This window comes from Glandiceps talaboti, chromosome 6 (genome assembly GCF_964340395.1).
Source record: "Glandiceps talaboti chromosome 6, keGlaTala1.1, whole genome shotgun sequence".
Taxonomy (NCBI): Eukaryota; Metazoa; Hemichordata; class Enteropneusta; family Spengelidae; genus Glandiceps; species Glandiceps talaboti.
Window position 1 is genome coordinate 7,599,217 of NC_135554.1, and position 16,109 is coordinate 7,615,325.

Sequence of the window (16,109 nt, forward strand, 5' to 3'; positions counted from 1 at the left end):
GAATTAATAAAAAGCTCATATCTAATTATGTATGGGCAGGCATTTGAATGAAATCCCTATGTTTTAATTAAAAGTTCGAGTTTTGCATTAGCAAGAACATGGCCGTCAGTCAGTATAAATGGAATGAGCTCAAAGAATAACAATTGATCAAGTATCTTCCTGCCTATATTAATTGTACATGTGCACATGATTTAAAAGAAATTAAACACAAATGAACAACACTGATTACATGTGACGTTGAAGAAAATAATGGATGCTGACATTTGACCCTGAAGGTCAATTTCAACGTACGTATCAAAAGATATATTGTGTTTGATATTATTGGGATAGACACTTAAATCAAGTCTCAGTGTGCTATAATTTACATAGAAATTATTTATCGAGAAATCAAAACATGGCCGCTATTTGGTCAAATTTTCATATTTCACAAAACAAAGTAACAGTCCTTATATACAACATTATATAAAAGGTCACCGAAGTGCAAACACTCTGGTTGGGAAATTGGAGATTTCGTCGAGATACTCCGTTCGGGGTCAAATGGCCTATGTCACCAATCAAGATTGTGGGTGTATTTTTTTCATATGATACAGCTACAGCTTATAAACTGAATCTGGCTGCACCACTCAAGGGACTGTCAGATGTACTGCAATGCTGGACCAGTCGTAACCTTACCATTATGGGTAGAGTTCAGATAATTAAAAGTCTAGTCATTCCGAAATTGCTGTACATCCTTAATCTTATCAATGTCCATCAAAAAGATGTAAAACACATCAATTCGTTAATTTATTCGTTTTTATGGAAGGGACACGATAGAGTAGCACGTGACACAATGATTGGTGACATAGGCCAAGGGGGTTTAGGTATGCTAGACATTTGTGCAATGCAAAAGGCTTTCAAAGTAACGTGGGTTAAGTACTATCTGCTCCCATACTTCGACCCTTGGAAAGTTGTTTTAGACTACTATCTTAAACCAGTTGGTGGACAGCTTATCTTTAAATGTAATTTTTCTTTGAATGTACTTAATTTCGAGATTCCTCCTTTTTATCATGACATGTTAAGTGTTTGGAGCAACTATAGCCATGATAAGTCTACTTCATCTTCTTCTGAAATTATTTGGAATAACAAAAATATCCTCATTCAAGGGAAAAGTATTTTTCTTAAAACCTTTTATAATGTAGGAGTTCGATATGTCTCGGATATCTTCACTACTGATGGTAACATTAAAGGATGGGAGTATTTTCGTAATTTGGGGGTTAATCTAATAGATTTTCCGCAGTAGCAGGGATTGATATCGGCACTGCCTGTGAATTGGAGGAAAAACAAAGCTTTTTGTGTACGACCTGAAAACACCTTCCTCTTTCACAGTGAAGGTGGACTGATTGCATTGTTAAAGTCGGAACAAAAACAGCTACGTAAATTAATTTCAGGCAGTTACTTCATTAAACCAAAAAGTCAAATTTTCTTTAGTAACCTTTTTGAAGGTGATCTTGATTGGAACTTCATTTATAGTATGCCTTTTAAAGTTACAATCAGTAGTGTCGCTCGAGAATTTCAATGGAAAATAAGCCACAATATTCTGTATACTAATTCCATGTTATATAACATGCGTTCTCCGTTAGTGGATACAGATGCATGTACTTTTTGTCACAGAACATCTGAGACGTTAGTACACCTGTTTGTAGATTGCGAATATGTGAAAGCCATCTGGCAAGATATGTACACAACTTGGGGTGAGGCTTTGAATTGCCCTAGGTACCCGTCATCTCAACAGATTATTTTAGGCACCGTGATAAATGCTGGTCTAAATTACTGAATTATATTGTTCTCATGTATAAGAAAAATATCTACAGTTGTAAATTAAAAAAAACAGCTGCCAAGCTTTAATTTACTAAGAATAGAAGTTAAACATAATCAAAACTTAGAATTGTTTATTTCACGTCGTAAGGGTACATTGCCAATATTCCTAGAAAAATGGAAAGATTTCGAGGCATAGAAGCATAGAAGTATTCTAGTAGATGTAATGTATATATTTTCATCCTGACGGTAGTAATCTGTTTCTTTTCTTTTTTTTCAACAGTCATTATACAATTGTAGAATTTCTTTGATTTTGTAGTACATGACAAAGTGGGATATCATTTTTTTGCCTGCTTCTGTTTCTTGTTTTTGTTTTGTTCTGTACATGTACATCTTGTTTCTATGTCAATTCATCCTAAAAAGAAAACCTAATTCATGACAACATGCATATATTATTGTATACTGTATAATTTCAATGGGTTTTCAATAAAGAACATGAAAGATAAAAAAAAAACACGGTATGAATGAAATTGCATTTTACATGCCTGACCAATTACGTATTACACACACACGCACAGACGGATCCCACTATAGTAGTTTTATGGGGGGGGGGGGGGGGGCTAACAAAACAAAACTAGACAACAAACCATAAAAGTGCAATTCAGCAACAACAGACTGATCATGATGTTTGTATAGTACTTAACTAATTCAAAGTTCTCAATCTACTGAGAATAAGATTACACTGTGTGCAGACTATCCCACTTTATTTGATTTCATGGCCAAATTGTATCACTAATTGCTACGTCAAATCAAGATCCATTGCAAATAATACAACATTTATATAATGTACTGATATTTAACTATTTACCGTTAATATAAGCAATGTCATATATTAACTACCTTCTTTCTCAAAACCTAAAGCATACTTTGACAAACTACTAAACCGAACTACAACACTACTTACCATTAGCTTGGTAACAGTTTGGTATATTACTATCTGTACGATCATCAAAACAGCAACCTCTTGCTAGACAGTCATACATGTCATTTGATTCGCAACTTACGCGATCTGGAGGTGTTATGTCACACTCATCTTATTGACAGAGTAAATATGCAAAATTAATCAGTACGTATCTGTCGACATTATGTAAGATATAAATATCCTTCCTTCCCATGCAACACCTTGGGATAAACTGATAACTCGGAGTTTCACGCATTGCGCGATTATCTGTTGTCTGATGATCGCGCGATGCGTGAAACTCCGAGTTACAACGAAGAAAGAGTTCCAGTACTACCAAAAATATATATATACAGATTTGAGCAAGAATCACTCAAGTTATTTTTGTTGGAATTAGTTTCCGTTACATTGTCTGTACTTGTTTGGGCCGTACTGGAAAGTAACGTGGTATATTTCAGTTTTGTTAACTTATACTGTAATATCGTGGAGATATTTGGTATGTGTTGCTGAATTGTCGTTGTTTTTAAATAGGGAAAAGTCTCGAGCTATATATGTCACTTGGAAGTTAGCAAGCAAATAGTATATAGCCTACGACATGGAATGTTGAAAATATAGGAAAATAAATACTTTAAACCTACAAGGGAAAAAACAGTACCGCGTATTCCATGGACTTCTATGGAACCAACACAAACCCATGTCGAAACAGTCAATGGTCCATACTTTGGGGTTTGCAAGATTGTCACTATTTCGATCAGTCTCTTCAATCGAGCATCTCTCTGTATAAACAGTCAACACAACATAAACGTCAGAAAAAGCATAGACAAAAACAAATAAAAACATAATTAATATTACAACTGATCGGATATACATATGTTTTATGGTAAGCAACGTTTAAATTACAAACGACTGTTCTGTAAATTAAGCCTAATCTGATTAAAAGCAACATTGCCAGTTTCTCTTGAAGATCCTGAAATAATACACTAGCTCGTCAAACTTTAAAATAATTTTGGCAATAAATAGATCTGAGTAGTAAATTAGTGATAGGCAGGTGTCAAATTAAAGATATTTATTAACTATAAAACAATGGAATAAACATTTTCTTACTTGGAAAGCTGCAAGATGGTACACCACTGCCAACAGTGCTGTCATAACAACAGTTCATTTCCAGACAAGCCGCTCTTCCTGAATTTCCTTCCCCATAACAAGGAAGTCGATTTTCTGGTGGCTCTACTATGTCACAACTCTGTCCTATACATGTTCAAAGATTAAATATATATACCGGTTATTAAATTGTCACCCACCAGATTTCAATCTTCGTGCAGTGTATTTTATGGAAATATTGATGTCACAAATCGCATGTTGAATGATCCAGGTTCAGTCATGATATGCTTTGCATATTCCAAGTTATCTGTAAATCTTAAGTTACGAAAACGAAAAACGAGCTCTGTAAGCTCATTCTTCTGTATTTTACTTGTTAGGTATATATTGCATGGTCATGACTTCAGGTGTAGACGACGTGGGATTCGGTTTCACTAGACTATTGTCTGGATGGCTTCACAGTCGAGGCCTTACCGGTGGGAGTCTGGATAACCAACACAAACAAACAGAAAGACAGATAGATTACAATCATGTATATTAAGTGTTATCAAAGGGTGACATAGAAACAAACTTACCATTGGTAAACACATTTGAGACACCATGCAATGTTAACGAAAACAGGATAGCTGCATATACAGAGCCCGCCATTCTTATTAAATACGTCATGCTTCGCCGTATCTGTGATGTCACTGACGAGTTCTATTGTCGTTTATCCCAAAACTACCTACGTGATAAAAGTGTATTTTAAATTCTCTATCCTGCTAACTCTTCATTTTGTGGTTACGAAGCGTTCAGTATATACAAGGGGCGAGGGAAACTAGGCCAGATCTGATGGGTAAAATATGACCTCCTAAATGCCATCCTTTTGTCATTAGTCCTCCCAGAATGTCCGTCAAATTGTTATTATGTGAAAAGGGACACGAGTCCTAAAAATAATGTCAAGGCTTCAATCACAATGCTACACCAACCACCATGATATACAATTTTAAATACTGTGTGAGATCCTACCAGTACCAGGGGTATAGTAGGTAACAAATATTAGTCTAGAGCACGATCGATATAGTGACAAGTACAAATATAAAAGTTGCGGGAAAATTCTACATAGTACCTGGTACAAGTCGTTTAGTTACAAGTAAAGTCTATATTGCGACTAGCACAAAGTCCTGATTTTCCCACCGTCCATTGCGTATTCAACATGGCGGCAAGTAACATCGACAATCCTGATGGTAAGAATCAGTCGATTTCTACTACTAAAAATCGAAAATACGTATTCCTATAGCGTGCGTTCTGGGAAGAATTGGTTGGAGGAACAACAGGGAAAATTTCATTGATCGATTCCACCGTTTGTGGGAGGAGTTAGCGAAAAACTTTTTCTACCGACGGAAGTCCTATTCTAAACACACGTCCCTATACGAATGCATGTACATACGTATATTGAACCACTGATCTTCTATCAGCGTACTGTAGGGTTTGTTAGCTGGCTGGCTGTAAATATTGTATGCTTTACTTTTTGCATAGAATTTGCAGGCAACATATGGGTTTGTTATTCTGTCTACATAAAATATAGTACTACTGTCAATATTGTACATTCATTCCTATAGGGACGTGTGTTTAGAATAGGACATCCGTCGGTAGAAAAAGTTTTTCGCTAACTCCTCCCACAAACGGTGGAATCGATCAATGAAATTTTCCCTGTTGTTCCTCCAACCAATTCTTCCCAGAACGCACGCTTATAGGAATACGTATTTTCGATTTTTAGTAGTAGAAATTGACTGATTCTTACCATCAGGATTGTCGATGTTACTTGCCGCCATGTTGAATACGCAATGGACGGTGGGAAAATCAGGACTTTGTGCTCGTCGCAATATAGACTTTACTTGTAACTAAACGACTTGTACCAGGTACTATGTAGAATTTTCCCGCAACTTTTATATTTGTACTTGTCACTATATCGATCGTGCTCTAGACTAATATTTGTTACCTACCCCTGAGTACCCCTAGGGTAACTTTATGAAAAGCACTGCATTGAATATAATCCAGTGATTTTTTTTTTGTATTACATAGAGCTGAAGGCCAGAACTACAAAAAAAATATAAAAAAATAAAAAAAAATAAATAAATAAGAAAAAACTACATTAGCTCACTACACTCTTAACGTTGGGACCAAGTCAATATGCAAATTCCGCCACATACCCAATATCATATACACTGTTTCTCCTTCACTCGTCTCATCACATTACAATTAATCTTTCACTACATGGTTGCCAGAAGTGATATGACTGAAAGGGGGCAGCAATGGGATGCAAAATCGCTAATATAATACAAAGTACATTATGACCCCCCTGTAATTATATTTACTAAAATATAGTCATAGGTTTACAATCTACGACACCCCCTCGGGTAATTATTGAAAGCTATCCTAAAACTGTATAGCAATATTAGTGCACATAATAACAATTTATGAATGTACAAACCAAAATAAGCTTTGCGCACGCCACAAGCATTTGGTAGCAATGTCATTTTGTTAAAAAAAAACGTTTCGCAGACTGTATTGTCACGAATGGAGGTGGTAAAACTCACAGTGACGCTGACAGAAACAATTCAGCACTATTGCGGGTACACAGAGATGCAGAGCGCTAGCGTCTTCCAACGGTTCGTCATATGCGTCAAGCGAAAGGTACTAGGTCATCTACCTTCTCCTGAATAGCTGTCCCTCGCTTTGTCGCTTTTCAGCTGCTAGATTCATCGAATAAAATAAACCATTATTCGCTTTGTCGCTTTTCAGCTGCTAGATTCATCGAATAAAATAAACCATTATTAGGTAGAAGACATCATAAAATACTATTATCAACATTTTACCATTCGTTTTTTTTTAAATTCCCAATGTTTCACGACCCAGCCATCCCACAATTGCAAAAGGAGTGGAATTGTAACGTTCTACCATAATTATCTTCTATTAGAAATTGGCAAGATTTAAGCACATTTTCACTGTGAAGAACTTACCTTTAAATTATGAGAGCTTCAATTTTGATCTTAATATGTGACATCAGCTTGCTTCAATATTATTTCTGATATACGACAGTCCCTCTGCTCTTTGTATCCATAAGAATGAAGGAAGAGACTACTGGAGAATTGGTGTTGTAAGTCTAGAGTCAGGTCGAGCAGCCTGTCATATGGCTACCTAGACATAAATCAGAGTGTCATATCTTCGGAATATATCTTGTTAATTACCGCAATCACACTGTGATAATAAACAAAGTCGTAAATCCCATCATTGCCCCAATGAAGGGATATGCCAACTTTGCCAATATACCACCACCATCGACTTTGTTCATTTTAATATAGAATGTACATGAATTACAGAGTATATCAAGTATATTATATTATTGATAAACGGTTAGAAATTTAAAAGAAGTGGACACTTAGAGAGTATAATTTTGCCAATATCAATCACTAATGCTCCCTTCGTACTGCCCACACTGTGAATGCACTATTCCACTGAAATGGGTTATTTTTTATTTTGAATTAAAATGCCGTGGTAGAATAACCTATCAATCAGTGTAAAAATCGAAGACATTGAAACGCTAAATCTGACTAGATCTGCCAATGTGTTGTCAGAATAAATCCATATAATGCAAACACCTCCTAAAATACGACATTCGTCGCTGTGGTATTATCAAGCAGTGGTTTATTAGCTACACCAAATACTGCATGCGCGAAATATAAACTATATCCGCGTTTCAATGCACAAAGGAGGGCACTTATATATTTTGCTATGACTAAACTAAACTGTAGCTGAAGACCTATTTGAACAGTGCTCAAATTACTTGGTTTGTTGTTTAAAAACAGTTAGTTGACTTACACAAATATCGTTAGACCTTAAACTTGGCCAAGATTAATCAGATCTTCGTGTGATTTGTAACTATTTAGGAATACAAAAACAGAACAGTGTGTAGACTGTGAGTTTCATACTAATTTAAAAATCAATATTGACACTTGGTACATGGGGTTTGGTTTGTCCGTCTGTGTTGTCAATGTACACAATGGCCTCACGTCACACTTGGTGAAAGGTATATTTTTACTTTAATCAGTTCGTTCTGTTTACCAAAAACACACCCTGTATGTCCTTGAATAATACAGTTATGAATTCTGACGTCCGACGCTACGCACCTATTTAAAATAATAAACAATACGTAATATGCTGGGGTTATTCATAGTGTTATGCTATAAATAAACCAATGCAAATGAAAGAGAAATATGTATTTAGAGTATGTTTATACCAGGGATTGTATGCAATGTGGTGTATGGTAATTTATGTCCTTCCTAGATACGTCAGATAGAAAGAAAAATACTGATATTTTACATTTCTAGAAAAACATAGTTTGTGTAAGGTTAAACATTTGACGTTACATTTTTTCGATGGAAGATATTTCTCCCTTATTTGTGTATATTGAAACCAAATATATCGAACGCTTCTTTGGAACATTGTCATATAGTTAGTAGGCAGTTAGTCATGATCCACCTACTCAAAGCTTCGTGTGGGTTTGAACCACATGCCGTGACAGCAAAGAAGACCCTCGTGTTAGCGGAAGTGAACAATTCATCGCATCCACCATATTTCATATCAAAGTTGTTTGACTATAGGCTACATATTGATACATGAGTCATTCTCTTGACCTCATACGAGGCGTCAATTGTGTTAGTTTGATCTGGTTTCTAGAACACATGCATTCTGTGTACTTCTCTGAACACATACTCCATGTTCAAAAAGTGTTACAGTGTGCAGATGCGTCAATAACGTTCTATTTCACATGACTGTGAACATATGTTATGTGTTACTATATGTTCTAAATCTGAACACATGCGTTGTAGTTTTCTTTCTGAACACACACTTCATTCAAAAAGTGTTACAATTGAGTGTTCTACCATGTTTTCAATAACTGTACACATGACTTTAGAGTTTAGCTAGCTGTTTGGAACTACAGTTAAAATACGTTGTTTAGATAGTGTTAATCACTGACTGGTTTATTCTTATCTGATATTCTGTATTTGAAAACGTAAAGTAGAACATTGCAACTTGTGTCTTGCATCACATGTTCGTGTCATGTACGCAATATGAGGCTCCATCTGCAGTTTGTAAATTATGGCATATTTTCTGTATAATATTCCCCAATTTCATGAATTATATGGTGTTATGCTATAAATAAACCAAAGGAAATTAAAGGGAAATATTATTCAGAGTATTTGTATATGGAAGAGATTGCCATGAAAGCGGTATATGATAATGTGTGTATTTCCTCCGTCATACGGAAAGAGAAAAATACTGATATTTTACTTTGTAGAAATAAGAGATTGTGAAAAGTTATTTCGATGAAAGTCATTTATATCTTATTATAATTAGTGGATTTTGAAACCAAATGGATGTATCGGAAGCATCGACGGCGTCAGTACATTGTTTACCTCGGTAGTTAGCCACCCAATTAAAGCATGGTCTCGTTTTCATTCTCGCAAATAAAGGCTATTACTTCTTCGAACAGTATATAGGGGTCGGCGCGTTAAGAACAGTACCGTAAAACGGTCGTGGTTTGCGACGATGCTCACTTTGATCAAAATAGCATTACAACAAAGAAGATCGGGTGTAAACAGAAGTGAACAATTCATTGTATTTACCATATTTCATATGTACATGTTGTTAGTCCCCGCCAGACAAAGTCCGGGACGGGGACTTATGGATTGGGTTCCGTCTGTCCGTGCGTCCGTGCGTCTGTGCGTGCGTCCGGCCGTCCGTCCGCAGCCGTTTCTTGGAGATGCCTTGACCATTTTTTTCAAACTTGGTACAGGGGCAACATACAATAGCATACATATGCACGTCAATTTTTTAATGATACGGTCCAATATGGCCGCCTGGCAGCCATTTTGTTTGCAAATTTTCCCTGTCTAAAGCCATAACTGAGACATGCTTGAACAGATCTCATTCAAAGTTGGTATTAGGACAGTGTTCTATGACATACATGTGCATATCCATTTTCATTGTGATACGATCCAATATGCCTACCTGGCAGCCATTTTGTTTGCGAATTGTCCATGTCCAAAGCCATAACTCAGACATGCTTGAACAGATCTCATTCAAAGTTGGTATTAGGACAGTGTTCTATGACATACATGTGCATATCCATTTTCTTCGTGATACGATCCCCCACACCCGACCCATCCTTTATTATTGTAGGCATGTTCCATGTCCAACAAGCAGACACAACATATCTAAGTCTGTTTGATTTAGGTTCACAAATGTTGTAGCGTGATCAGAGTAGTGATAATTCCTTAAAACCCAATCATAGCGGGGATATGTCATTCACAATGACTTGTTTGACTGTGGGCTTTCTTTACGTACGAGATTTACCTTATTATAACATGGTACTGGATGATGGCTTGGACGTCATATTATATACAGAAGTGTGGAATGTACCTTTCTCTGAAGAAGCTCATATTTACAACTGTCATGTTACTGCACTTTGTACAACTGGTCGCTGTTCAGACAATGCATCAATGAAGTTAGGGATGTTATTATCGTTACCTCAGGGTATTGCAATTTTATTTACATACAAGTCTCGTCAAGACAGGCCTACCAGATCAAGAAAAACGTTGTGTTTACCTGCCTTCAATGAAGACAGGCGGATTTGTATAGTGTGTTATTTGTATACTTATCTTAAACACGTCAAGTGTTTACGCAAGTATCGCTCTTCACTTTTTGTTAGCTATTCTACGGGAAGACATTGTATTATCTACTACAATTGGTCATTGCATAAAGAATGTACTTCTACAAGTTGGTATTCGGAACAAGTTTACTGCAACGAACTGCCCATTCTATGCTCTTTCAAGCCTTTGTGTTTACTTCCTACTTAAAAAAGATGGTGTTACATGTGGAGTCCGCTTTGCAAATATATTAGGTAATACGTATTTTCAGGTCAAAGGTTACAGGTCAAGTTTGAATAGACCGCATTTATCTGAGGCCAAGGGAAACAGCTACTTTGGTTCATCAACAACGCTTTCTAAAATACTGGCTGCTCACTCGTATAACAAGCACTGTAATTTCGTTCTAATGAATTGGGTAGTTACTTAGGTTCTTACTGAATGCAAAGGGAGTGACATTGTGATGTTTTACCACTGTTATCTGCACGATTTAAGAATATTGAAGAACTTACCTTTAAAGGTTGTCAGCTTCACTTTTGTTGATCTAAATATATGACTTCAGATTCAATGGTGGTAAAGGGTAGTCCTTCTGCTGTTTGTATCCCTAGTTAGAATGAAGGGAAACACGAATAGAACGGAGATTTGACGTTGTAGAGTCAAGTCAAGCAGCCTGTCATGTGACTTCCTAGACATAAATCACTGTCATGTGTTAGGGCTATATTTTGTTCTCACCACAAGCACACCGTGGCACTTGTGAAACAAAAAAAACCCATACATTCCATCATTGCCCCGATGGCGGGATTTACCGACTTTGTCTGGCGCCACTTTTCTAATCACAGCATTAAATGAAACTGGTAATGAACGTAGTCGACGGAAAGACATTTTTTTCATGTGACTGTTATCCTGAAAATATCTGACCTGAAAATATAGCAACGCAGGGGAAAATACTGACCGTTACTTTTGATTTTAAATTGATATTTTTTGTCTAATGACAGTGCAACTGTCAAGTTTATACTGTATTAAATTTATGACACTTCCAACACATTAAATGCTTAATAGGCAAATCATTGTGAAAAGTCGATTACTGCTCCCATACATGTAATTGTAGCTTAGTTTAACCGTGTGCATCGACACGACATATAGGTACACGGTATTTATTACATGTATACCTATTTCAAACCACGACAAATCAGATACAAAATAGAACGTCTCTTCTTTGACTAATAAGTTTAAAGGTCAAATTATTAGACTGGATATTGTAGAATAAGACATTATGTAAAGTAGTGGTATATTCACAATATTAGACTTGATTGGTATTGTTTAGCTCTCAGCCATGATATTTTGTGGTGGTAAAATAACACCTTGGTAGCTAACTCAACTTTGAAATATTGTAGCTTGTGAACTAACATGTATTCTAATTCTGCCATTTTGATGGTTTCGAGCAATCAACAATATATATATATATATATATATATATATATATATATATATATATATATATATATATATATATATATATATATATATATACATGTATATATATATATATATATATATATATATATATATATTAAAAACAGACATACCTGACCGGACTTTACCTTTTTTAATGAAATAATTTAGATTTTTCACAGTTTTTGGATGCGCATATGGTTTATAGAATAAACAACAACATTTAATAAATTATTGAAAATACAGTATAAAATATGTGAATACAATACTCCTGCTGGTAACAGTTGCTATCGCTACTCTAAATATCATTTACATTTATTTACATATTATACAAACCAAATTATGCTGCAGTGACATGAAATCTCACTACTCGGTTCATATGTATGATTGTGACACACAATAATTAACGGGAATTATTTGACAGGGCATAAACATCAATTTGAATACTAGATTACATATTGTATGGACAAATCTGATCAATTGGATTTCATATGAACGTTTTTTTCCCTGAAGCCATGCTGTAACTGGTACAGATTTGAATAACTTCTGGCACAGTTAGCTACATCAAATACTAATATGACCAGTAAAGTAAAGGTTATAATCCATTCCATTATTATCAGACTTGGAACACGGTATCGTTAACTAATATGGATTATACTTTCAAGTGTACAGAGAAGTTCCTGAAAATACAAATAGAGTGAATGAACATAACCATTTAATGGCCACAGTTTCTATTTCAGGTCATCCATTTGTGTTATCATATCGGTGTCGTCATATGGTTCTCTCAGACTACAGAAAATGCCAATATAGTTTTAATTAGCTGTGATATATTCAATAATACATTCTCATACGCCAGTACTGTTGTCACACAAGTAAACATTCTAAAATTGCATAACTAAAGAAAACAATGCACTCTTTGAAAGATCATTTTCATAAGTCTTAGATTTAAATCTCGAAAATATTTCATTTAATAGTCAACGTACAGTTACAACTATTTTCGCGTATTTTTCATATGGAAATTATAAATTGTCTTAGACAGCTGTAGGACTCATTCATTTGTATTGAGATGTGTGGAGATAGTCCTCTGAATATAGATTACGTATACGTACACAACATGGACATTGCACAAAATGACGACGAGCAACTGTGTCAGGAATTCTACCTTTAACACATTTTTTAATGTTTATACATGAATGTAGTTGGAAGGATATCTGTCATCGTGACCGTATTTGTTTAGAAATACAGATACATGCTTCCTGTCTAACTCTTTACATAAACGAAACGGTCAGCCATTTTTGTTTGTGTATTTCCTGCTGTATGACGCAGGACACGTCTGGTCACACCAACCACGTAAACATATCTCTTGTTGATGACTTTTTAATTATAGATAATTTTCAAATATCGTATGTCAAAAAGAAAAGTTAGAAAATTACTTAGTTTAGAATAGGGAAAATTTGGTAACCACCGCGAATATTGGCGAATGGTTTGTTGAAGAACTGCAGACAATGTTACCAGCTTACATCCGTGTGGTAATCAACTGCCGCGGTTGACCTGCCATTAACAGTATATACTAATATAATAAATATAACACCTACCCGTAAGAGAATTTGATCCTGCCTCAAAACAAGCTCTGTTCGGTTGAATTTCAGCTTACCGAGTGTAACACAAAGAGAAAAAATGTAACCAGTGCACAGCATGCGTATGGAATGGCATGGGTGAGTGAGACGATGATCATGAGTAGGCGATAACTATATCATGTATATAGTCTAAATCGGTCAAGCGAGGTGACACAACATTTAGGTATAAATCACATTCACTGAATACAGCTACTGTGGAGATCATCCTCAGGCTTCTCGGTTCGATAAGTACAGTATATAAAGGTCGTCTTAGGTGAAGGTTGTACGACTGTGGACAAACAATGCCTTCTATTCAAATCGATCTCCTTTATTTACCTGCCACACATGATGTAGGATGGCTATTGGCGTTTAGACCTGTGTTGCTGTAAAAACAATAATTTGCCGTAGGTTGCGTCTACTGGGTTCGTTTTAACGACATGGTGGTAAGTTGGGTCATTAAACCTACCACAGTCCGTCCAAATTATCACAAATACCTGGGTCTAGGTGGAAAAACTAACGCTATCAATGAAAGTCATTTCATTTGGATTGAAAATATGACCACAATTTTGTTTAGTCCTAAACTGAGCATACAAATGCGATTTTCTCATGGCAGCTCAGGAATAAGTATAGACAGCCGAATTAAGCTATACCAAAAAATACAAGAATGGTTTTGTCTGTAGTAAGTTTACTGGGAGAAATAGTAGCTAGTACTATCAAACAAACAATTATTATAAGTTATTAAATAGTATAAGGTATTGTATACCAAATGAACAATGTGGACCCAGATTTTGACTTAGTCATCGGTAACAGACACGTGCGGAAGTTAGAGCTCGATGTGGTTTGGGTGTTAAAAAAACACACATGTGAAATGCAATTATAAAGTATTATTTAACAAATGAGTTCATTACTAGTGTTTATGCACATGACGGTATCGTTGTCAGGTACGTTTACAGAAATTGTAGTAACTCAACACAGATGGCGTACTCATATGCTTAACACACATACATACATTATTTGGTGAGCAATATAATATAAATCGGACGAGATCGGCTAAATAGTGGTGTGGGTATTATGCTTGAGCATTAATTACTTAATGTATGAGTTCATTAGTTGTGTTACACATACAAATAATGTTATGTGATGTATAGATATATTCCACATCAGCACACGTCTACATTCAGTAAACAGAAACTCACTCACATTATGTGTTAATATATTTTATTTGACAAATTAAAAAATTCACATAATACTGTATATATATAACAGCACCTCACATGAATCTATTTAAATTTGGTCACGTCGATGCTACTGGTAGTTGAATGGAAATGACATACGGGAAATGTTATGACAAGATTAATTTAACGCAAATAATTATATTGTGTAAGTAACGAATTCTTTCTCATTAGACAAAAATAGGCCAATAAAGCACAATTGTAACATTTAATTTAGCTGCAATACACAAGGCAATGCTAAACAAGCAAACCCATGCAAAATATCATGAAAACGTTAAAATGTAAAATCACGAATAACAATGAAGGCATTGAGACTAAGCAATGTTGGGACATTATCGTAAATATTGTGAAATGTTTTCAAATGTTTGCAAAGGCATATGTTTTGATTTCACCTTCTTGAGTATATGTCGTTGTTATGTCTGCGTTAAATCTATATAGCCAAATGAAGTAATGAGAGGCAATTTGATGTATTGCAATTTGCTGTGTTATTTAAGAGATATCATTGTTCTTTTAGTGTCACATAGCAAACCTCTGTCTTCATCCTTTGTATTCAGGATAATATAATACATCTTCTTGTTCACAGTGTAATGAGTAGAATGCAGAAAAAAAGTTACTTGTATGATAACTATTACAAAAACAATGTTTACAGTTTTCCATATAAATGATAACTGAGTCTCGAGTAAATAATATATATTTTTAACTATATGTAAATTGAGTGTCTAATCTAAATACTGAATTCCATGATGAGTTATCGGTGCATATCTGTTTCGAGTTGATTGTTTTAATACGATCCTAAATATGAATATTTTCTGAATATTACATCAAACATATCTGTTTGAATGGTATATTATAATACCTCACTTAATAAGCTATAATTGATATCATGACGTGCTTGCTCATAGCCAGACAATAACTCAGTAAACTATAAAAAAGTGACATGTTTGTCATTTTTGTCGTAGTTTTTGCCACAATATTTAGATGTTATTCCCCAATATTTTTTGTTTCTTCAGCCAATGAAAATACGAGTAATCTAATGGGGTATATGGTCACTACGAGTCGCTAGACTAAATGAAGAAAGATATTGTCGAGTAACATAACTATACCATCACCAGCAATATCAGAGAAAATTCGGGGAAAATAGTGGCAGTTTTGAACTTTTTGACTCTTATTTGAAACGCAGGAGAACCAGTGACGTAGACACTCGATGTCGTAACATAGACGCATGTTGTAGTGAACGACTAGAGTACATATTCCATATTTTTGTCTTATG

At 35.2% G+C, this 16,109-nt stretch overlaps 1 protein-coding gene across 1 annotated transcript in view; it reads right to left on the reverse strand.

Annotated features, from left to right (window-relative positions):
• LOC144436784 (receptor-type tyrosine-protein phosphatase kappa-like) overlaps positions 1 to 13,840 on the reverse strand; it is a 34,134-nt gene extending 20,294 nt beyond the window's left edge. The window contains exons 1-8 of the mRNA XM_078125645.1: positions 13,587 to 13,840; positions 11,052 to 11,143; positions 6,853 to 7,030; positions 6,430 to 6,585; positions 4,426 to 4,570; positions 3,857 to 4,000; positions 3,391 to 3,528; positions 2,759 to 2,887 (exon numbers count right to left, since the gene is read on the reverse strand). Coding sequence (XP_077981771.1) covers positions 2,759 to 2,887; positions 3,391 to 3,528; positions 3,857 to 4,000; positions 4,426 to 4,516 — 502 coding nt within the window. The 5' untranslated portion in view covers positions 4,517 to 4,570; positions 6,430 to 6,585; positions 6,853 to 7,030; positions 11,052 to 11,143; positions 13,587 to 13,840. The remainder of the gene's footprint in view (positions 1 to 2,758; positions 2,888 to 3,390; positions 3,529 to 3,856; positions 4,001 to 4,425; positions 4,571 to 6,429; positions 6,586 to 6,852; positions 7,031 to 11,051; positions 11,144 to 13,586) is intronic.
• Positions 13,841 to 16,109: the final 2,269 nt, after the last annotated feature.